Source organism: Leopardus geoffroyi, chromosome E1, assembly GCF_018350155.1.
Source record: "Leopardus geoffroyi isolate Oge1 chromosome E1, O.geoffroyi_Oge1_pat1.0, whole genome shotgun sequence".
Lineage (NCBI taxonomy): Eukaryota > Metazoa > Chordata > Mammalia > Carnivora > Felidae > Leopardus > Leopardus geoffroyi.
In genome coordinates, this window is record NC_059330.1 from 56,151,707 (window position 1) to 56,173,190 (window position 21,484).

At 58.2% G+C, this 21,484-nt stretch overlaps 2 protein-coding genes across 6 annotated transcripts in view; both read right to left on the bottom strand.

Annotated features, from left to right (window-relative positions):
• Positions 1 to 8,832: 8,832 nt before the first annotated feature.
• Positions 8,833 to 14,172, bottom strand: FOXJ1 (forkhead box J1). The gene is made up of 3 exons (XM_045489693.1): positions 13,630 to 14,172; positions 12,432 to 13,097; positions 8,833 to 10,627 (listed from the first exon to the last, which is right to left on the bottom strand). The coding sequence occupies exons 2-3, from the start codon at positions 12,927 to 12,929 to the stop codon at positions 9,872 to 9,874; spliced, it is 1,254 nt and encodes a 417-aa protein (XP_045345649.1). The 5' UTR covers positions 12,930 to 13,097; positions 13,630 to 14,172; the 3' UTR covers positions 8,833 to 9,871.
• Positions 14,173 to 14,963: 791 nt separating this feature from the next.
• Positions 14,964 to 21,484, bottom strand: part of RNF157 (ring finger protein 157) — an 83,363-nt gene continuing 76,842 nt past the window's right edge. For 3 of the 5 annotated variants that reach the window (XM_045489690.1, XM_045489688.1, XM_045489691.1), the window contains one exon: positions 14,964 to 17,661. In XM_045489690.1, the coding sequence (XP_045345646.1) occupies positions 17,540 to 17,661 (122 nt within the window). In that variant the 3' untranslated portion in view covers positions 14,964 to 17,539. Of the gene's footprint in view, positions 17,662 to 19,327; positions 19,369 to 21,484 lie in introns of all 5 variants that reach the window. The other 2 variants (XM_045489692.1, XM_045489689.1) reach the window with 1 other exon arrangement.

A 21,484-nucleotide genomic window follows, 5' to 3' on the forward strand; every position in this document is an offset into this window, starting at 1 on the left:
GTCTCACAAACCATAAGATCATGACCTGAGCTAAAAGCAAGAGTTGGACACTTAAGTGACTGAGCCACCCAGGTGCCCCTTGATCTCAACTCAGGTCTTGATCTCAGGGTCATGAGTTCAAGCTCTGCATTGGGCTTTGTACTGGGTGTGAAGCCTACTTAATAAATGGAAGGAAGGAAGGAAGGGAGGGAGGGAGGAGAAAGAAAGAGAGAAAGAAAGAGAGAAAGAAAAGAAAGAAAGAAAGAGAGAAAGAAAAGAAAGAGAGAGAGAAAGAAAGAAAGAAAGAAAAAGAAACGAAAGAAGGAAGGATGAAAATTAGTGATTATTGTTTGGGAGGGGAGGAGTGGAGGGGCCAGTAAGGGTTGACTAAAAAAAGGGCACGAGGCAAAAAGATAAAGCGATAGAAGGTAAGAGAAAAAGGACGGTACAATTTAATGTTTAATGTCTGAAAATAGTTGTCTCAGAAAAAGAAATCGGGGCACCTGAGTGGCTCAGTCAAGTGTTCGACTCTTGGTTTCGCTCAGGTGGTGATCTCATGGTTCATGAGTTCAAGCCTCACATCCGGCTTCATGCTGTCAGTGGGGAGCCTGCCTGGGATTCTCTCTCTCTCCCTTTCTCTCTGCCTCTCCCCTGCTTGTACTCTCTCTCTTTCAAAATAAATATATAAAAACTTAAAAAAGAAAAAGAAATCAAAGGGAAAGAAATGATCACAGAAAGACTTTGAGACATTGTCGCAGATTAAAAGGCTTCAATGGTGCATTGCAGGTGAATGAAGAAAAGGCCCACAATGAGGGCCACCATCATGGACTTTCAGCACACCAGGTATAAAGCACAGACCCTAAGCACTTTCTAAGAGAGAGAAACAAATCAAATGCCAAGGTTTAAGATTCAAGGGGTAGCAGATTTCATAGCCACAGCCATGACCATGGCTTCAAGTTTCTGAGAGCGATTTTATACCCAGCCCAACAGGCAATCAGATATGAGAATTGGCTAAAGATATGCATACATATTCAAGATCTCTTTTTGAGATCTTGCACCTCCTGTGCACCCTTTCCAGAAGTTTCTGGAAATAAATCAAAGGGTAGAAGTAGAAACAGGGAATCCAGTACAGGAGAGAAGCAAAGAGAAGCCATACGATAAGTTTGATTGCAGCTGAGTGGGAAGACGGTGTCTGGGAGGGATGCCTGCAAAAAAGAAAGAAAAGTAAAACTGAGATTCTCTGTTGCAGCTAAAATTTCATATTGATACTTACATGCTTGTATAGGTGTAAAATATGCCTGGAAGTCTGCAGGAGAAACTAGTAACTGTGATTGCCTCAGAGGAGAGCTGGGTGGCTTGGGGTTAGGACAGAAGGGACATTTGCTTTTCACTTGTCACTGAAGCTCCTTTTTGTATCTTTCTACAATTTTATAGCATGGGTATTTACAGATTATTTGAAAAGGTATTCACAGGAGGTGCCTGGATGGCTCAGTCAGTTGGTTAAGCATCTGACTTCAGTTCAGGTCATGATATCATTGTTTGTGAGTTCAAGCCCTGCCTCAGGCTCCTGGCTGTCAGCACAGAACCTGCTTCGGATCCTCTGTCCCCGTCTCTCTCTGCCTTTCCCCCACTCACACTCTCTCTCCCCCACCTCAAAAATAAATAAACATTAGAAAAAATAATAAAAATAAAAATTAGGGGTACCTGGGTGGCTTAGTTGGTTAAGCATCCGACTTTGGCTCAGGTCATGATCTCGAAGTTTGTGAGTTTGAGCCCTGCGTCAGGCTCTGTCCTGACAACTTGGAGCCTGGAGCCTGCTTCGGGTTCTGTGTCTCCATCTCTCTCTGCCCCTCCCCCACTTGTGCTCTGTTTCTATCAAAAATAAATAAAATGTAAAATAAATAAGTATAAAAATTTAAAAAAGGAATGCACAGAACCATTATTACACTAGATGTTAACTTAGATTTAAATAATAAATAAATAAATAAATAAATAAATAAATAAATAAATAAATAAAATCTTCACAGGAGCGCCTGACAGGCTCAGTTGAAAGAGGCTCAGTCGAAAGAGTGTGTGACTCTTGATCTTGGGGTTGTGAGTTTGAGCCTCATGTTGGGTGTGGAGATTACTTAAAGATAAAATCTTTTTAAAAAATGGAACAAAAGGGCACTTGACTGGCTCATTTGGTTGGCCATCCGACTCCTAATCTCAGGGTCGTGAGTTCAAGCCCCCCCCCCCCCCCACTGGCTGTGGAGTGTACTTAAAGTAAATGAATCCATTTTTAAAAAGGTGTTAACAGAGAAGAGAATAGTATTGATAAGGATTTGTAAGACCTTCTGGGACGTTTGTTGAAGATTTAGCCATAAGGGAACAGAAAACTAAGTAACTGACGAGAAATGAGGCACTTAGGACCACCTACATCCTACATGAAAAGGACTTAGAGCACACTCTTGGCTCAGCAGGGAGCAGGGTGAGAGACCTCGTAACATCACGTGATCTCTGGCTGCTTAACCCCACACCTGACCACGTGGGCGAATGGAGATGAGCTACATAAGAAGCCAGTACATAATGTCTAGATAAGCTGAAAATCCAGTGCTGGAAGTATTAATTAGAAAGATGGCAAGGCGTATTCTGAACAACTGGAAGGATTAAAAGCAGTCACGGTTACTTCTGGGGATTTGCTTGAAGGGCAGGAGATTTCTTTGTACGTATGTATGTATGTATGTCTATAGGCTTCAATGCTCTGTGCGGAGCCCTGCGTGGGGCTTGAACTCACCACCCTGAGATCAAGACCTGAGCTGAGATCAAGAGTCAGATGCTTCACGGACTGAGCCACCCGGGAGCCCCTGTTGTTTTTACATAATAAGTCGGTTGTTTTTTTTTTTTCAATTTTATTGTGATATAATTGACATATCCAAATCTTTTTTTAACAAAGAGAGAATCCTTTTTTAAAATTATCTTATTTTATTTTTTAAATGTATTTGTGTGTGTGTGAGAGAGAGAAAGAAAGAGAGAGAGAGTGTAGGGAGGGGCAGAGAGAGAGGGAGACAGAAGATCTGAAACCAGCTCCGGCCCCGTGTGGGGCTTGAACTCATGAACTGTGAGATCATGACCTGAGCTGATGTCAGACGCTTAACCGGCTGAGCCACCCAGGCACCCCAAGACAGAGAATCTTAAGCAGACTCCACACTCAGTGCAGAGCCTGACACGGGGCTTGATCCTACAACCCTGCGTTCTTAACCTGAGTCGAAATCAAGAGTTAGATACTAACCGACTGGGCCACCCAAGTGCCCCCCAAATCTTTTTTTTAATTAAAAAAAAATTTTTTTTTAAGTATTGGCTCCATGCCCAATGTGAAGCTTGAACTCAGGACCCTGAGATCAGGAGTTGCATGCTCTATAACTCTTCTCTTTTTAAAAATATTTTTTAATGTTTATTTTTGAGAGAGAGCGAGACAGAGTGCAAACGGGGAGGGACAGAGAGAGGGTTAGAGAGAGAATCCCAAGCAGGTTCCACGCTGTCACCTCAGAGCCCAGTGCAGGGCTTGAACTCATGAGCTGTGAGATCACGACCTGCCGAAGTCAGATGCCCGACCGACTGAGCCACCCAGCGGCCCCACTCTGTAAATAACTCTTTTTAACACTGATTTTTTTAAGGGGTGCCTGACTGGCTCAGTCCATAGAGCATGTGGCTTTTGATCTTGGGGGTGTGAGTTCAAGCTCTGTGTTGGGTGTGGAAATGACTTAAAAATAAAATCTTTAAAAAAATGTATAAAACTGATTTTTTAATAGAAGCACATGTATCGTTATGGTAAAAAATTAAAACTTATATAAAAAGAAAAAAAAAGAAAGATCCACTGGCTATTAGTTGGAGAACATGCTGGAATGAAATGGCCACACCAGGAGTTCCAGTGAGAGGGGAGGTGGGCTTGGTGCCATCGTTCCCAGAGTGGGGAATGTGGCAGGAAGGAAGCCAGGTGGGGACTCAGGCGGGGGGTATGGAGACTTTGAGATGCCCATGGCACAGGTGAGGGGTGCTTGAGAGGCTTCTGGGTAAGGAAGGAGGGTTTCAGGAGCGCCCTCTCAGAAAAGGAACCATACCCTGTGAGCAAAGCTCTGAGAATAAAATTCCCATCCTGAACCAAATGACTGGGGTCCTGAGAAAACGACTCTGCCTGCCTCTCGGAGTGAAATCAGAGGTCACGGCAACAAGGCCACCCTGCTCCCCAAATCAGTGGGTCAGAAAGAGTTTGGGAGACAATCAGGTTGGGGAGGAAGCGCGGGGGAAGGGGCACAATGGCCACTGACACCTGCAGTATCAGCCTGGTTCTAAACATCCCCCTACCCCCCCTCCCCCCACTTGGCCCCCCAAGGTCACAGGGCCAGTCAACTCCAGAGTCAGGGATGAGAACGCAGAAGTCAGTTTTCTCCTCTGCAAAAAGAGGGCCCTGAGCCCGCTCAATGTCCGTGCCACATGGAACATTTTCCCCCTCCCTTCCCTCTCCTCCCCCATCTGATTTTCTCCCGAACTCTTCCTTCAGACAAGAGCTCCCTGGGCCAGAGGGGCGGAGTCTTTGAGGAGCCTTTGAGGGGTGGGGACTGACCTCCCTTAATGACCCACTTCTTTCTGTGTGGAGGGGGTCAGACCTAGTTGATTCGGATTCCTTCCTGGGCTGGGAGACCCTCAAGGTCCCTCGCTCTCAACAAAACCCACGCGGGAAGTAGGGAGCCTAGAGAGACCCAGGGAACGTGGATGGGGGTTGAGTCCTGGCCCTCTGTGAGGTCCACCCTCTCACACCCCCGACACCCCACCCCTTCTCTCCAAAACTGACCTTGAACTGGTGGTCCTGACTTTGCCTGGCCTTGTGGGACAGTGCCTGCCCCTGCCCAGCTGCCCAGGCAGTTCCCGCCAGGCCAAGGTTAATCTTTAACCAAACACCAGGCTCTGGGGGCTCCTGGGCTCCAGCGGTGTCGGGCTCAGCGGCCCCAGGACCCCGTCCTGGTGCACCGGGACAGCTGGGACAGCTGAGCTGGGCACTGCTCTGTCCTGGTGACCTTGCAGCTGGGGCGCGATCAGGCAAGAGGCCCGTTTGCCCGCCACGCGGGTTTAGATGGGGTAAAAACAGGTGTGGGGGAGCCCTGAATGCCAGGATGTCCACACCAGCCCCGTCTCTGGGCTTCCTGTGATTCTCATTCCCGGGACCTGGGCCCCCCGGGGGGTGGGGGGTGGGGGGGGTGGGGGGAGGGGCTGAGCGGAAGAGAAGGAGGAAGCCAAGGCCCCTTCTGCCTCCTGCTCCTTCCTCCTACCAGGGTCCCCTCTCCCTCACCTGGCTCACAGCTGCCACACACCCCACTCCGCTTCAGCCGGCCTTCAGGGCCCCCCTCTTTTACTACCCCACCCCTACCCACAGGCTCAACAAAGGAGCCTCTTCCCTGTGTCCAGAAGAGGGCGGCATGGGGCTTTTCTCAAAGATCCCCCTGGCCTGAGGGCTCTCCCCCTGCTATCTCTGTACCCTGGGGGCCTCAGGAGCCTCTTCACCCCCAGCCACCGGAGAACCCCTAGGTGTGCGTTGTCTGCAGTGAATATTTTCGCCCAGGCTCCTGGCGTGTTTTTCTACCTTTTATCCATCTGCCTTGCCAGTACATTCGCTCAGTACTTGAGAAGTTGGGCACTGTCCTTGATCCTGCAAATGTAGGAATGAGCAAGACAGGTTATCTGCCCAGAGGGGTCCAGACGTGTGGGTTCTGAGGCTGGAAGCGGAGGCAGGGCCTGGGTCCCACTCCGCCCCCCGCTTGCCTGCCCTGCCAACACAGGGCCACGGTTCACGGTAAGCAAGTTAGAGGGGCGAGGGATGCCTTGTGGGGTGAGGAGGGGCTTAGTGCCCCAGTGAGGCATGAAGGGGGGCAGGGGGACTGGGGGTGGGAATAGGCCCACGGACAGAGCGGGCAAAGGAGACTGGGCAGCCTCTGGGCCTCAGCTCCGCTCCCTGCGCAAACAGTAGGTGGGAGCTCCCCTCCCTCTGCCCCTCCCCCCCCATACCTGGGGGAGCTTATGGGGGGGAGGCTGGGCGGGTGGGTAGGCACACTGCCTGCCCTCCCCACTTCCTGGAGCTCTGACTTTCCCCAGAGCTCCGCCTCCTTCCTTCGAAGGGAAAGAGGGTCTGGGGCTCAGCCCCAAGCTGCTGCCCTGGCTTCACAACAGCCTTAGGGTGACGGGGCTGGGCTGGGGGTGGGGGCAGCAGTGAGACCTTGGGCCCCGTCACTCCCCCCGGTTACTGTGCACCTTCCTCTCCCTGCCCTGCCACTCAGGCTGGTTGGCTTCTGGGGGACAGTGCCCTCCAGCTGGGCCCTGCCTGCTCTGGACACTCAGGGAAAGTCCAGGCCCCAGCACTCCCATCGGAGCGGCTCTGACCTGTCCCACCTGGGAGCCACAGACGGGGACAGACACGTGCGCCTCCAGAGGAAGGTGACCCCCTCACCCCCAGGGGCTCCTCGCATGTCTCTGGCTCGCACTGTTCAGGGCACCCCCAGCATGGGTGGCCTCACACAGCCCCGGGCCCTTCCCCAGGGTCCTCCCCTTCCTTGTCACCTGTATTTTCCTCCTCATCACACAAGACCGTGTCAGCAGGACCTGGGGCCACTCTGCCACCCCATTGTTAATGCAGGCCTCCCCGCCACATCCCCGCCCCCGACAGGCCCGGGCCTGCCCCGCGGGCCAGCCCACTGCCCCCTGCCAGGAGTCCAAATACACCTGTTTACCTTTGGGCCTCAGCCCGGGATGGAAGTGCGCCTGACTCATGACCGCCTCTCCCCCAGCCCTCTCTCCCCTCCCTACCTTCCAGCCCTCCGGCTGTCTTCCTTCCGCAGGTGTGGGTCCCCGGAGCGCGGATGGGGGTGGCGTAGACAGTCCTGCCCTCAGCTCTGCAGGGGGCCTGGCCCATTTGCTCCAGGACTGCAAGGTGCTCCGGAATCCCCGGGACCTTCCAGACACTAGAGAGTCACTGGAGGGGGCGGGGGTGGGGGCTGTCCTGTGGAACAGGATGTGCGGGAGCCGGGACGGGAGGGCCCCCAAGGTCTGAGCTCCTGCCTGCCCCCTCCCCATCACATTCCTGGCTGGGGGACCCATGGGGGAAGGAGGGCAGGGGGAAAGGTGGTGCCTCTGGAGACCGAACGCTGGCTCCCTGCTTCGGGAAGGCGCTGTCCCCACAGTCGGGCACGAAGGGGTTCAGGGGCTTCTCACCTCAAAGGTGGGGATCAGAGGAGATAAGGAGCCTGCTGGGAGAGCTTGAGTCAAGGGCGCCAAGCCACACAGCCCGAAAGAGAGAGAACCACGCAGGGCAACGTGAGCCTGGCAGGGGGGCAATCTGCAACTCTGAATAGAGTCTGTGGTTCGAGGGATCGCCCGTGAGCGCTGGTTTCCTGGCCGTGGGCGCGGCGCTAGGCTTTCATGGGAGCGTCCTTGTTCTAAGGAAATACACGCTAAAGTATTCAGTGCTGACAGGGCATCATGTCTGCAACTTACTGGCACATGGCACGAAATCTATTTAGATTGGGATTGCATTGAATTTATATATAAATAGGAAGTAGATGAACAGGGTTAAAAACCCACCCAGCCAAGGGCCAGAGCAGGAATGGATCGGGCTCTCCCCACAGCCTGCTGCCCCGGGGGAGAGTTTGTGAAGCTCAGCGGCCCAGCCCCTCTATTGGAAACATCTGGAGACCCTTAAAATCGCTGATGCCTTGGTCCGACCCCACCTGTCAATCCAGTGTACTCCCTTTTGGCCAGGACTGGAGGCTGATCCTGGGGGTCAATGAGAAGGCTGGGGCCCCCTTGTTCCCCTCTACTGGGGACCGACCGTGGCTAGGAAGGCTGGTGGGGGTGGTGGGGAGAGAGAGGGAGGGGTGAAGGGAGTCTCAGTGGAGGCAGCCGCCTCAGCCTGCTGTGGGGCCGTGGGGCCGGGGTGGGCTGGCTTCTGGGCTCAGGAAGGCCCCAACCCCCTGGCCCAACAGTGTGTGCGCCCTCCCGAAATATTTGGAATAATTAGCAAGTGAAAGCCGCAAGTTAGCACAGGGAATGCCAGGTTGGCCTAGAGCCTGACTGGAGAGAAGGGAAAGAAAGGGGCTTCGGGAGAAAGGGGTCTGTGGAGGCTGGGCGGGGTTGTGCGAGACAGTGCTCGTTTGTGCCCCGGGTGTGGGAGGGGGCTGGGTGGAGAGGTGGGCTGCAGACAAAGCTGGGGGGGGGGACTGAAAGGTGCGTCACCCAAACACACATTTCCCGTGCCTCAGTTTCCCCATTAGGACTCCGGTAGGCTGGTCCCTCGTGGGGGACCCCCCCTGGTGGCCTTTTCCTCCTCTGGCCTGCGTTGGGCCCGGGAGGGAAGGCGCCTGGCTGGGTGAGCACACTCCGGGCTGGGGCCCTCTGGCCTCACACCCTGTCCCTCCAGGAGAGGACCCAGGGAGGGTGATGCTGGAGACAGGCCCAGGCCAGGACCGCAGACTCAGGCCGGCGAGCCCAGGCAGGCCCTCGCGGTCAGGGACATGGGAGCGTGTCCCTGGGCATGCTTGGCCCTTGTGAGTCCCCAGGGCCAGGGAGGGGGCTGCGTCTCCTTTGTCGCCCTTTCCCCGGGGACTATGGGTGCAATTCTCCCCATTGTGCAGACGGAGGTGCTGAGACCCAGGCTGGAGGGACCCCTGAGGAATGCTTCTCAGCCCCTTCCTCCCAGGGGACACAGAGGTCACGGAGAGTTCATCAAGGGGCACTCTGGAGGCCTTCAGCGCCCCCACATCTTCCTCCCAGCCAATCCCCTCCTCCCAAACTGGCCCTTGCCTTCTCCTAAAGTTGCAAGCAGGTCCATTTTCAGATTTTTAAAAATTTTATTTTTAAAAATGTTTTATTGTAAATAACTTTCCATGAAAAAGGTTAGGTTGCCCCACAGGGCAGGAGGGTGGATGTGGGAAGCAGACTGAGGGGCTCAGGGGAGAGCGGGACACTCCCCCCTCAGCAAGTGCGGGCAGGGATGCGGGCGATCCGTCCCCCCCTCCACCCCCCCCCCACACCATTCCTGGTCCCAGAGGTTCTAGCAAGCTCCATCCCTCCCAGTTAAGCCTCAGCTACAGCTACACTCACTACATTAGTCTGTCTGTCCCCTCCCCACTGCAGCTCAGTTGCCCCTGCCCCCAACCCCCAGAACCCCAACTCCCCCACTGCTCTCTGCCTCAAAGATTAGGGATTTACACTCTTTGCCCCCACCTCTAGGGATGGGGCCAGGCAAAGACCCCAGAGGCCTTAGAAAACCTCCTCGCCCACCAGGCTCCCCGACCTCATTCTGTCTCTGCCTTCTGTCCCCTCCCCCCTCCTTCCCCAGGCCCAGGGGGAAGGCTTTGCCCGGAGGGGCCTCCAGGGGGTTAATTTGCTGTCACCTAATTAGCATTTGTTGTACCTGGGATCTTTCTCTGGATAGAGACCTGGGGAGGACAGCGGGAGAGGAGGGAGAGGTGTCGTAGCTGAGGCACCCAGGGGCGGGCCCTGTACTGTCACTCCCCAGCTCAGGCCAGCGCCCCTCCATGTGCAGCCCCCACTGTGCGGGGCCGGAGCCCGTCCCTGGGGCAGGAAAGAGGAGGATCAACGAAACACTGTGTGTGCGGCCGGGGGGAGGGCCGGGGAGGCAGCAGTTCTGGTCCCGGGCCTCGGCTCTCAGCCTCCTGGGCTGGAATCTGAAGGCAGCCCGGGCTGGGGGCCGCAGGGCCTCGTGGGGCCAGCCTCGGGAGACCTGGCCCAGCCCCTGCCCGGGGCGGTAGGGTGTCCGTGGGCCTGTGCCGGGTGGGTGGGGGGGGGGTTGCATTCTGGGCCCTGACGCGGACACTGTCTGGATCTGGGGGCGGGGCCTGGCCTCTTACAAGAAGGCGCCCACGCTGGCCCAATCTTGCAGGTCGGCGGCCAGGGTGGCGTCCCCGGCCTCGAAGAGGGGCTCCGGGGGCAGGCAGCCACTGCCGCTCTCGTCCCAGGGGTGCTGCAGGAAGGACGTGGCCAGGAAAGTCTCGTCGAAATCCAGGCTGTCGGCCGCCTGCTCCACCGGAGGCCCCCAGGTCGCGGGGCAGTCGATGTGGCGGCCGTGGACGGTGAGGTCCACGTCCCCGTGCGAGGCGGGGCTCAGCGGCGGGCTCAGCTCCAGGGCCTCCAGGGTGCCCAGCTCGCCGCCCAGAGCGCCGGCCTCGAAGATGGCCTCCCAGTCAAAGTTGCCTTTGAGGGGCTCCAGCTCGCCCTGCTCCTCCTGGGTCAGCAGCAGGGTGCTGGGGGCCCGCGGGACCTTGGCCACCCGCTTGGGCAGCGGCTGCTTGCGCTTGTGCCCCAGCCTGCCCTCGCCCGCCTCCCCGGTGGCCTCCTCAAACTCCCGCAGCAGCTGCTGGGCCTCGGTGTTCACGGTCAGCGGCCCGGCCCACGGGGCGGCGCCGGGCTCCTGCGAGGCCTGGCGGGCGAAGGCCGGGTGGATGTGGACCGGGGGCAGCCGCCGCTTCTTGAAGGCCCCGCTCAGCAGCCGCTCGGCGTACTGGGGGTCGATGCGCCAGAAGCCCCCCTTGCCGGGCTCGTCCTTCTCCCGAGGCACTTTGATGAAGCACTTGTTCAGGGACAGGTTGTGGCGGATGGAATTCTGGGCACGGGGAGGGGAGGGGGAGAGGAGAGAAAGAGGTCGGCTGGGTGAGCCGGAAGGGCCGGCGATGGGGGGGGGGGGGGCGACTCGTGCTCCTGCCCTGCAGGGGAGGAGGGACGGACACAGCGCTCTGACCGGTGGCTCTGGGACACAGGCCACAGGGCACCGGTGGCCAGGGAGTGTGGCCGGGGGGCTTTTGTTCCCTGTTGCCGGGATATCCGCCTGCTCAGTCATCCGAGCCCTGAGCCGCAGGGTGGCTCTCAGGGCCACCCCGGCCTGCCCTCCCTCCCTTACCCCACCGCTTGCGGTCTCTGGCCAAAGGCTTCAGCTCCCCCAGGGCCTGGACGGCCATCTCACTCCGCCTGGGCCTGGGCCTGGGCCTGGGCTTGGCGGGCCCTGTTTGTGAAGAGTGGGTGGGTTGAAAGGTGGGGGTGGGGAGTGCTGGGCTGTGGAGGGTGTGAGGGTGTGTGCTCTGAGCGTGTGTAGGGATGAAGGGGGGGGGGATCTGATGCCTTGCCCTGTTTGTTGAGCCCCTGCTGGCCTGCCCTCCCCGCTCCGCCCCCCGCCCCCCCCCCCCCCCCAGAAGGCTATGAGGCCTCAGTTGATTATTACCCAGCCTGGAGCACAGCACTCATTCCTGACGCCCAAGTCCCGAGGCCTAAGCTTCACGGGCTTGGGGGAGGAGAGAAGGGGGGAGGGTCTCTGCTTTCTCATCGAGGGTACAAATGACACTTGCCCCAGTCAGGGCCCCAGCAAGTGTGGAATGGCCTGGGACTGGGATTCTGCAGCCTGCTCCCGGGGGGTGCCCCAGGGAAGAGTCTGGGCGTTCTGGGGCCTCTCTCTCCAACTAGACCCTGATCTAAAGTGGAAGGCTCATATCTGCTTGGCCTCAAATCACCACTCTGCCTTGTTCATTCCTAGGTGCACAGTCTTGTCCAAACCACGCCAGGGGACAGGGGTTTAGGGCCCAGAAGGCAGAGCAGGTGGGTGGGTAGTGGCCCCCCAGTAAGGCTGGGATGTTTACATGGAGGCTCGGGCCCCTTGGCTGCTCTGTGCCAGGTTCCGGAGACTTGGAACATGAAGCCAGTGAGTGTGGCAGGGAGAGCCCCTGTGGAAAGCACCTGGCCCAGGTAATTGTCCCCCCGGGGAGGTTGACTGAGAAGAGGGGGAGGACAGGAGGCAGGAAACTGAGGAGGAGTTGGGTGAGGGGCTGGGGCAGCAACGTTACTTTAGGAAGGCCCTACAGTCCCTCCAGGGGGACACAGCTGGCCTTCACATGCCATGTCCCCCCACCCCCAGCCCACCTCCACTGGCCAACTGCAACAAGACAGAATGCAGAGCCTGGCAGGGGCCATGCTCCAGCATCCCATTCTGAGTTGGGCCTTGACAGACTGTCCTTGGGCAGGGCGGTGTCTAGGAATTCTAGGACTTGGGACAAAAATGTGTCCCTTAGTCCATCATCCTCTCTTAGAGGACCATGTCCGCGCATAATCCGGCCCTGGTCTTTGGGCTGGGTCTACTGGATGAGCGACAGGTGCTTTCCCCATGAATTTTGGGGTCTGCATCCTTTCTAAAGCCCTTTCAACCTCCTCCCTCCTCTCTCTCTGAAGTCAAAGGGAGGGGCAGTTCCAAGCACTGGGCTCCCTTGAGGTCCTTCCTCGACGGCCTTCCTCCCTTGGGGCCCTGCCTGCACAGCGAGCCTACTCGGCGTGCGGACCTGGGACCTAAGTCCAGTCAGCCCGCCCCGCGTGGGGAGAAAGGAGGTGAGTGGGGAGGGAGCGGCCGCCACCTGCACCTCCCCTACCTGCCAGGTGGGATCAGCGTGGCGGAAGTAGCAGAAGTTGTCCGTGATCCACTTGTAGATGGCCGACAGGGTGATCTTGGTGGCCTTGCTGGCCTGCATGGCCATGCAGATGAGCGTGGCGTAAGAGTAGGGCGGCTTCACACTCGGGTTGGTGGCGTAGTCCACGTCGTCGGGGGGCGGGGCCTGCAGCCCCGGGGGAGCGCTCCGCGACGTGCATGACGACGTGGGCTTACCCGGAGTGTGAGGCTGCCCCAGGCAGGCGGGATCGGCCGCCAGGGGCGACCCCGGCGCGACCGAGCCTGGCACCTGGTGATAGCCGTGGGGGTCGGTGCCCCCCGGCGGCAGGGCGGGGGCCTTGGCGTTGAGAATGGAGAATTCCTGCAGCCACTGCAGGCTGGTCAGGCTGTCGTCCAGGGCGTCGGGCTCCTCCAGGCCGCCCTCCGGCCCCGCCTCCTCCGCCGCCCCTGCACCCGAGAGGCGTAGCCAGCTCTCCGCCATGTCTGCGGGGACCCTCCGAGGGGGCGGTCAACATCCACGGCTGAGCCGGGGGTAGCCCGCCGCGCTCTCCTGCCCGCTGACTCCCGCGGCTCCAGTTACAGGGCCTCCCGGACGCGCGCTTCCATCCCGCGACCAGGGGGTCGCCTCCTCGGAAGACCAGTGTGGTTCCTGCGAAGGACCACGGCGGGAGCTGAGCACTTTCCCCACCCGCGATGGGAGAGTGTGTGCGAGGAGGGGGAGGCTCCTCTAAAATCGTCCCCGCTGCTGGGGAGGATCTTTGCTGGCCGAGGTCTGGGAAACAGAACCAGTGCCCTGGGGTCCGACCCCCCGCTGTGTCCATCTCACTCTTTTCCTCTCCGAGGTTTTAGAGGAGACTTTCTTTACTGGGTATCCGAGGCTATCACCTTCTCCCCCAGAGCGGGAGATCAACCCTCTCACAACAAATGGAAACGGGGCGAGGGAGCCCAGGAGGGCAGAGGCCAGAGACGCGGAAGTCGTCTGATTTTTGAAAAGAGATATTAGGATGGGGGGTAACGGGGAAGGAAGGAAACAGGATAGGAATTACAGGGGGCGAGAAGTAAGTGTCCCCCAAACTCAGATGTCATTCCCGCGTCCACCAATTCACTCGAGGACGGATGGGAGAGCGGGCTGGTACAGACACCCTCCCTTCCCGCGGCCAGCAGCCGTCTCAGTCCCTTACCTGGCTCAGAGCGCAACCCGGGCCAAAGGAAGGTTCTGGAAGAAGTTCCTCCCACCCCCCGCGGCTCTCTGTACCCAGCTCGAGTGCCCCGCCAGCGCCCCTTGTCGCCCCCCCGCCCGACGGCGCCTCTCTGAGCGCTAGTGGCCCCCGGACCGGCATTAAGTAGCAGCTGCAAAGGCTTCTTCTGCTGCCATGGCGACGCTCCGCCCCCATAAACAGCTTCCGCTGCTGCTATTGGCCAGTGCGTTTCTAAGGAGATCGCGGGCTCTAGCCACTCTCTCTGGCGGTAACTCTCATCGAACTCCCTCCTTCTGCCGCCCTCTCCCGCGCCACCCAGCCCCCCTACCCGCCACCGCGTCCCGGCTCCGCGCATTCCCGCTCGAGGGCCCCGCGCAGGACTCGGAGAAGCGCGCGGCTCTCGCCCGAGGCCCCCGGCACGCCCGCGAGCCGTCCGCCGGGGCAGCCGCACTCCCGCCCTCGCTCCCTTCCTGTCCCGGCTGCTCCGGGCGTCCACGGCTCCGCGGACGGAGCCAGGGGCGCGGGGGCCAAGGCTGGGAAGGCTGGGAGCCGGCTCAGGCTCGGGAATCGTGTGCTTGGGGTTTCCTTTTCTCTCCTCTGGGCTCACGTTTCTGTGCCCTTTCCCACCCTCCCGACCCTGAGTGTCGTCTGGGTGCCCGCGGGCAGGTCTGACTCTCCGATGCCACCTGCCGCTCAGGCCCGCAGCAATGGCTGCACCGATCCCAGGCACACCAAGGCGAGCAGGGTTTCCCGGTAAGCGGCTCCCTCCCCACCCCTGCATTCGGCAAGGTTCCCGGAAGCTGACTTTCCAGAGGCTTCTGCGGAAGCGCTCTCCCTCCTTTTCAGATAGCTGAGGGAACAAAGCCGGTGAGTGAAACTCACAGAGGTCACAGGCTTGCGGAATTCTCCTAGCAGGGTCATTCGCCCCGTTCGTTTCACCAACTTTCTAGTGGCATGGACTAAAGGTAGGGGGACACCAGGGGCTGCTTCCTCCCCTCCTCCTGGTCTCTGGCCGGTCACCAGCTTTCCTGCTCTTCAATTATTGAGGAGCTGCAGTGACGGAAGTTCTCCGGTTTAAGGGTGAGGGTGGGGTGAGGGCTCCTTACTCAGGCCTCTGCCCAGAAGCTGGAGGGCAGGGAGTGGGAAGCCCGTGTCCTCAGGGTGGCCCCTCAACTCCCACCTCCCACGCGGAGCAGGTCTTTCCCTACCTTCTGCCTCCCCCACTCCGCCATCTGGAGATTCTCTGGAGGAAAAATGTTTGAGTGCTGGAGAAAGTCGGACAGAAACTTTCACAAATGAGCCAAGGACACAGTTAATAGCTCTCCTTCCCTTGTAAACAGTTTTATTCGTTTTAAAGAATCATGCAGCAGTCCATAAATATTGCATCCTTGATGTCCCCACTGTAGTGTGCCCACGAGTGTACTCCAGGGAGTGAGGGGTACACAGATGGCACAAACAGTACACACACACACACACACACACACTTGCACACACCAGGTGTGCAGGTCCTAAAGCAAAGTGATCAACCAGCATGCCAAGATCAGGTGGACAGGACACCAACTCTCCCTAGGTGAGACAGCTCAAAGTGTGCGGCTCTATGCCCAGGAGATGCCCCAGTGCGGGCATAAACTCCAATGGGTGGAGCTGGGTGGGGAAGGAAGGCAGGCTCCATGCGGCCGGCATCAGCACACCACCTGGAGGCCACAGGGACCTCGGGCCAGAGTTGGCAGGAGAAGCCACAGGCCTCCAGAAGTCCGTGCCCTTGTGCGAGAGGCCAGGCCCCATCCCATCCTCACTGGGCCAACTGCTCGTAACACAACTGTCTCCAGATGACGGACTGGGTGCGGCAGGGTCAGGAGCTGCCCTGTTCCCTGACCAAGCTGACTAAAGTCCAGCTCCTTTGGATGGGATGTTTCTGCTTGCCTCAGAGCCACATGAGAACAAAGAGGTAGGAGAGACAGAGTGAAAGAGACACAGAGGGATCGGTCCGAGAAACAGGAGCGAAAGGGCCATTTCTGACCTGGGCATGTCTTGATTATGGAACCAAGACCTTAAAGAATCTTTCTGAGCCTCTTGCTGGGAGAGGACCCAGCCTGTGCTGTAAGGAAGGACACAGACCCTCCAGGAGGGGTGATGATAATGGTTTTCTCCCAGGGCTCCTGGCCACTGTGGCAACTGTTTACCTACATCTCCTTCATCTTGGGTAACACCACACGGTGAATACTACCTGCCGAGAGGGGAGGGAGGCTGAGGGAAGATCCCCATTCCCTGGGGCTTAAACTTCAAGGAAATCAGGCAGTGGGGTTATTGCTCTGACCTCAACCGCAGAAGGGGCCGTAAGGATGTTGGGGGAAAGGACAGGAGTCGGGCCTGAAGCAGCAGGGTCCAGAAGCCCCGGCAGGGCCTCAGAGAGGGGGACATGGGGACTCAAGACAGAAGCTTAGATTCAGGCATGACTCACATGTCGTGTCTGTTGGGACAGCAGGCCTTCCCCCCACCAGGACAGGACCTGAGTCATAACCACTAGGCCGGGCAAGGGTCACCACCGCCTGGCAGTGCAAAGAAGCCACACGGAAGGGGTGAAGGATTCCCGGGGCACGGGGCTCACTTTGGGGTGTTGGAGACGACCCTGAAAGGCTCTTCCAGGGTAACAGTTCCAAATACAAAGCCAGGCCATCATGATGGTCAGAGCCTAGAGGCTCTGTGGTCTCTGGGCCTCATAAATTGCTGTATCTAACTCTGCTTCCCTATCTCATGCTCCACTAAAAGACCACCTTTTCCCAAAGCCAACAGACACATCTGTGCAAGAACTGTGCGGAGCCACCGATGACAACTGTCCAGAGAGGAGGAACTCCCAGCAGCTTACAGCCTGGCCTCGCTGTTTTAGACTTTTGTTGACATGCCTCGCACGGGGCTGAGGAGAGGTGGCGGGGGTGGGGGTGGGGGTGGTGCCTATGATCTGAACCACAGAATCTCTGAATCTCTAAAGAGCCTGTGGGAGGAGTGCCTCCCCCTCCCCTGCTCAGGCTCGGCAGGTCTGGAAGGCAGGGAAGGGTAACACTTGGGGTGGGGAGGCCCCGGCTCCACGTGTGCCACTTCCTGTGGGACTCCTGGGCACCGACTTGAGAATCACTGTTCCACCCCTCTCTCAGCCTATTTCTTCAACTATTGACAAAAAGGGGTGGGGACAGGGACAACAGATAGAAGACCACCACCGGACCGGGCTGTGGTGAGGGAATGTGAGAACATCTGACAGCTCCTAACACAGGTGCCTGGCACACAGAGGTGGTGAAAGATGTGTTTTCTGGAAGGTCACCTTAGGATGGAGTCCCAGGCCTTCATGAACGCACCTGCTCCTAAATAACCCTCCCGAGGGTCATCACGTAACTGGGGGATTCTCAGATTCGAGGCCTCCTTCCTAAGCACACAGATGCACGAGGCACAGGGGACCAGCTCTGTGACCAGACCAGATGTTCCAGAGACCAGAAAATGCCAGAGGGGTGTTTGTAATGAAGCTGCCAAGACTCCAGGTCTTCTTGGTTGTGCCCCGTAAGGAGAAAAAGATGCACGAGGAGCAACCAGCCCGTGGACCTGAAGGTCAAGGTGGGTACCTTCCAGAGAGTCTCTGCAAGAGGTCTCATGAGCTGCAGTTCACTGAGAGGCTTTGGCCCACGAGGAGAGAGGAGGCTGCCAGTTCCTTCTGGGTGGGGAAGGGTGGGGATTACGGAGGACACCGGGCCGGGAGCGGGGGCAGGCTGACCTCCACGTCTAGCTTGCATCTGGGTGTAGAGAGTCTTCGAGGTTTCGCTGAGGACGCCGAGGAGGCCAGCAGTCCAGTGAGGCCGGGATGGAACGTGAGGGTGGCAGGGAGCCCAGGGACGGGCTGGGGCTCTCACACGGCCAAAGGACCCCACACGCAAGGCCTGTCCTGGGGGTCCTCCAGGCTGCCGGATGGTAAGCGCGGGCGCTGTGTGTGCCGACGACTGACAACGTTGTCATCGGCCTGCCAGGTGCCTGGAGAAGAGAAAAGAAGGGGATAGGAGCCAGACCCCCGGCCAGGTCCGGATGGCATCTCCAGCAGGACAGCCCAGGAGTTCGGCACGGAAGCTAGCAGGACGCGTGTTACCTGAGACCCCCATGTGTGTGCAGGCCACAGCGAAGGAGAGAGAATCGGGCAAGGTGGACACCCAGGGGGCAGGGGGCTGTCCCTGTCCTAATGGGCTAGGGGCAGTCACGGCCACCATGGACTGCAGAGAAGAACATACAGGGTATTTCTCGTTCTGTGCACCTGCCCTGCAATCCACTTCTGTGTCTTTGTTTTGAAGTTTGCCTAGATGTTATGGGGGGTCGGGCTGAGGTTTTCCCCAGGGCAGGAAGCAGTGGAGGGGAGTGAGAAGAGCGTGTTAATTTGGGCTCGGTGTCAGTGTTTGCCGTGGGAGCCGGGAGGGGCAGGACGGGGCTGGTTGCTCAGCAGGGTGCCAGGGACAGAAAGTGGGGGGGGCGCAGGTGTGACGGGCCCACCTGCTGCTCTTCTTCTCTGTCCACCGGAGCAGCCCTCTGGGGTCACCATCAACCCCGGGAGACACCAGCCCGAGAGCCTTGGGGTTGCCCAGGCAGCACCCACAAAACTCTTGTCCTCCCCCAAACCTGCCACGGCTCCTGCACAAGGAGCACTGGCTGCCTGGTCTAGAAGCCCATTCTTGGCTCCTCCGTCCTTCGTGCTCTGTATCTCATCCGTCACTACCTCCTGTCTGTCATCAGAAAACCCGGGCTTCCCTCCTGGCTCATGACTGATGGACTGACCGCGTGCTCCTGGGCGGAAGCCTTGATTCACCCACCCATCGAATGGGAGCGGAGTGCTCTCCTCACAGGGCTGCTGGGACGACAAAACAAGGTGACACGGGAGTGTGCTGAGCAGGGCGTGCCTTGTCCAGGCCGCCCTCTTCTCTCCCCGGGGTCTCCCCTCAACTCTCGTGCTGGCCCCGACTGCCTTTTCCCAGTGGCGCCCTCCAGCGCAGTGCGAAGCTCCCTGTGACAGAGGCTCCTGGGGAAGACCTGACTCCACGGGGCCCGCGGACCTCCAGGCTGCGCCCCCCAGGTGGTGCCCCCAGCCTGACTGCGGCCACAGTGTGCACCTCAGACGGCGAGGGAACCGCCAGGCCCTTGGCCTCCTCCGTCAGACTGCAAGCTCCTCTGGGCAGGCCTGGCCCTCAGAGGACTCATGCAGGGGACAGGCCGGGCTGAGCCGGTGCAGAGGGAGGGCCCGAGGCTCACTGTGCTCGTGTTTGAGGGGCTCAGCCTCACGCCAGGGCCCGCCCAAGACCCTTTCACGGCCCGCACACTAGGACTGAGTAGCTATAAACTGCGTATCTCCCGGAAGTGCCCTGGTGTGATCATCCATCTAAAGGCTCTGGCGGCAGTGTGCGGAGGGGGGGGGGGGGGGGGGCCCTGGGGCAGAGAAGTGAGTGGAACAGAAAATTCGCGGTGTCTCTCGAATCTAGACGGAAGCTGGAGATTTCGATTCCCTGGAGTCTAGGACACGGGCCAAAGTGCATTCTCCTCTAAGGGAAGCTCTCTTCAGTGTGACAGGATGGACAGAAGGCAAGAGTGCCCTTTAAGTCAGGAACCCCCAAATACAATGAGTTGTTTGTTCACTTATATAATTTGGTAGATCTCATACCTATTCCTCAATGTTTATGGGGCAGGACTCCGGAACTGCGGCTGTTCGGTAGGAAAGACCAAAAGCAAACGGTGAACGAGAGAGAAGACACACATGCATGCACAAAATAAAATCCACGCCACCGCCACCGCCAACCAGCACGCCACGAAACACCGGACCGACAGGCCGCCCTCACTCTGAATTCACACGAGTGCCTGCTACAGACTCCACCGCTCTAGAACCCTGAGCCAGGGCCTGGAACCGATCCTGCCGGAATAGACTCAGCACTCAGACCTGAAGGATCTGTTCTCGCCGGCTTCTTAATGCACTCCGTGGCGAGGGGAGGGTTAGCAGCAATCACGTGGTGCCCTTCCTGCTCCCCGCCCCCCCCGAAAGGACTCCGAGGGGCCCTCAGCAGAACCCTGCTGCTGCTCCCGGGTCACATGTGCAAAGGGGGAGCCTGGCTGCAGAGGGCAACCGGCTCGCAGACGGGGCTTCCCGAACACATGCTCCCACTGGGTCCGGCCCTTCAGCCAGAAACTGGAGCTTGTTGACTGAAAATCTGTCGTGGCGACAGATCAAGGTGCCTTTCCATTTAGAGGATGGGAAACAGGAGGGCAGAGAGACCTCTAGAGGTAGATTTGGGGAGCACATTTGGGGGAATTCTGCACACCCCTTTCCCAGCTCTACCAAGCCCCTGATTAAATGTAGGCGCTCTGACAGTTTGATTGTCTCATGGAGTTTCCAGGGGAAAGAGAAACCTAATTCAGATTTCTCCTTCATGTCTAGGAAATATGAACTCTCCTAGGTGCATCTCAGCCTCGGGTTATGAGGCTTGAAGACAGGAGGAAACTGGATTTCAAGTTTTTGCCGGTATTGCTGTGCTTCGCTGGATACGTCCCCTCCTGCACACTGCGGTCATTTAACAACGTGTCTCTATTTCCACTAACAAACCCAAATTATGTTGTTTTTTTTTTCCCCCCTATCACCTACACTACCCAGAACCTTATCACTTACTCTACCCAGACTTGTCACTGGTCCTCTGGCCACTATGTTGCCACCTGCGTGGTATTTCATCCAATTCCTTGGAGCCACATCCACTTGGCATGGCTTCACGGTCCCAACCTGCTCACCACCTGCACCAGTCAACTTAGGCTCCCTCCCCTTGAGACCTTTTAGAACACTCTCAGAACACACCACCCCCTTTGTCTTGGAGCCCAAGAAGGCCCAGAAGCTTCTTAGGGGAAGAAGGGCTGGAAGGCCACGGGTGCCCTCTCAGTGACACTCCCACAAGTGGGATAGGAGTGGTGAGGACGGGGACCTGCGTGGTCTTCGTCACGGGCCGGGTCTCCCGGCAGAGCACACACGAGCATGGGGAGCGTGGCATGTGGGGCGGGGAGAGCGCGGGATGCTCCCCTTGGCTCTGCTTCTCATCAGCCCTCCGCGACGGGAGTGGCGCCACCCGGAGAGGGAAACCGACTCAAGCAGAGACCAAGTGCCTGAGAAGCTGTCCTGGTGGCCGCAGAACACGGAGCTGAGCCAGCCTGTGGGTATCCCAGAGGATGGTTTGGACTTAACAGCTGAGCGTGAAGAGGCCTATTTATTCCACTGGACCTACCAAAGCGGATACTCCTGTTATTAATCCAACAGATGCTTCCAGAGAGTTCCCCAGCAGGCTGCTACCAGTGTGATGCTAACCGTAGAACCAGAGGAACACTTGGCCGAGAAAGCAGATGCGCCTTCCCTCTTGTAAGAGCCCTTGAGACCTGTGGTGACAGGGCACAAGGGGCCACCTCAAGTGCTTCTACCTGAGTCGCTCTCCCGACAGGCGTCACAGGCATTTGGCTGCACGTCTGGCTTGGACTGTGAACCTAGCTTAATCCCAGCGCGCTGGCTCTTGAGAGCACCATAAGGAACCCCGGGGGTCCTTTCGTCTTCCCGCAGTCCCGCAAGTGGAATAAATATCAACAAGCAGGTTGGCCAGAGAGAGTCAGGAGGCGGAGGGAGCGGAAGGAACAAAGTCAGTTTCCACCAGCATGGTTGGCTAAAACCGTTCCTGGCAGCCCCCTCTGCCAGAAAACGGGGGGAGGGGGAGCCCCTCGAGGGAGACGGGAGCCTAGCAGAAGGATGGCTGCTAGTGAGCTGCCACAGACACAGGGCAGAGAGGACAGAGATGTC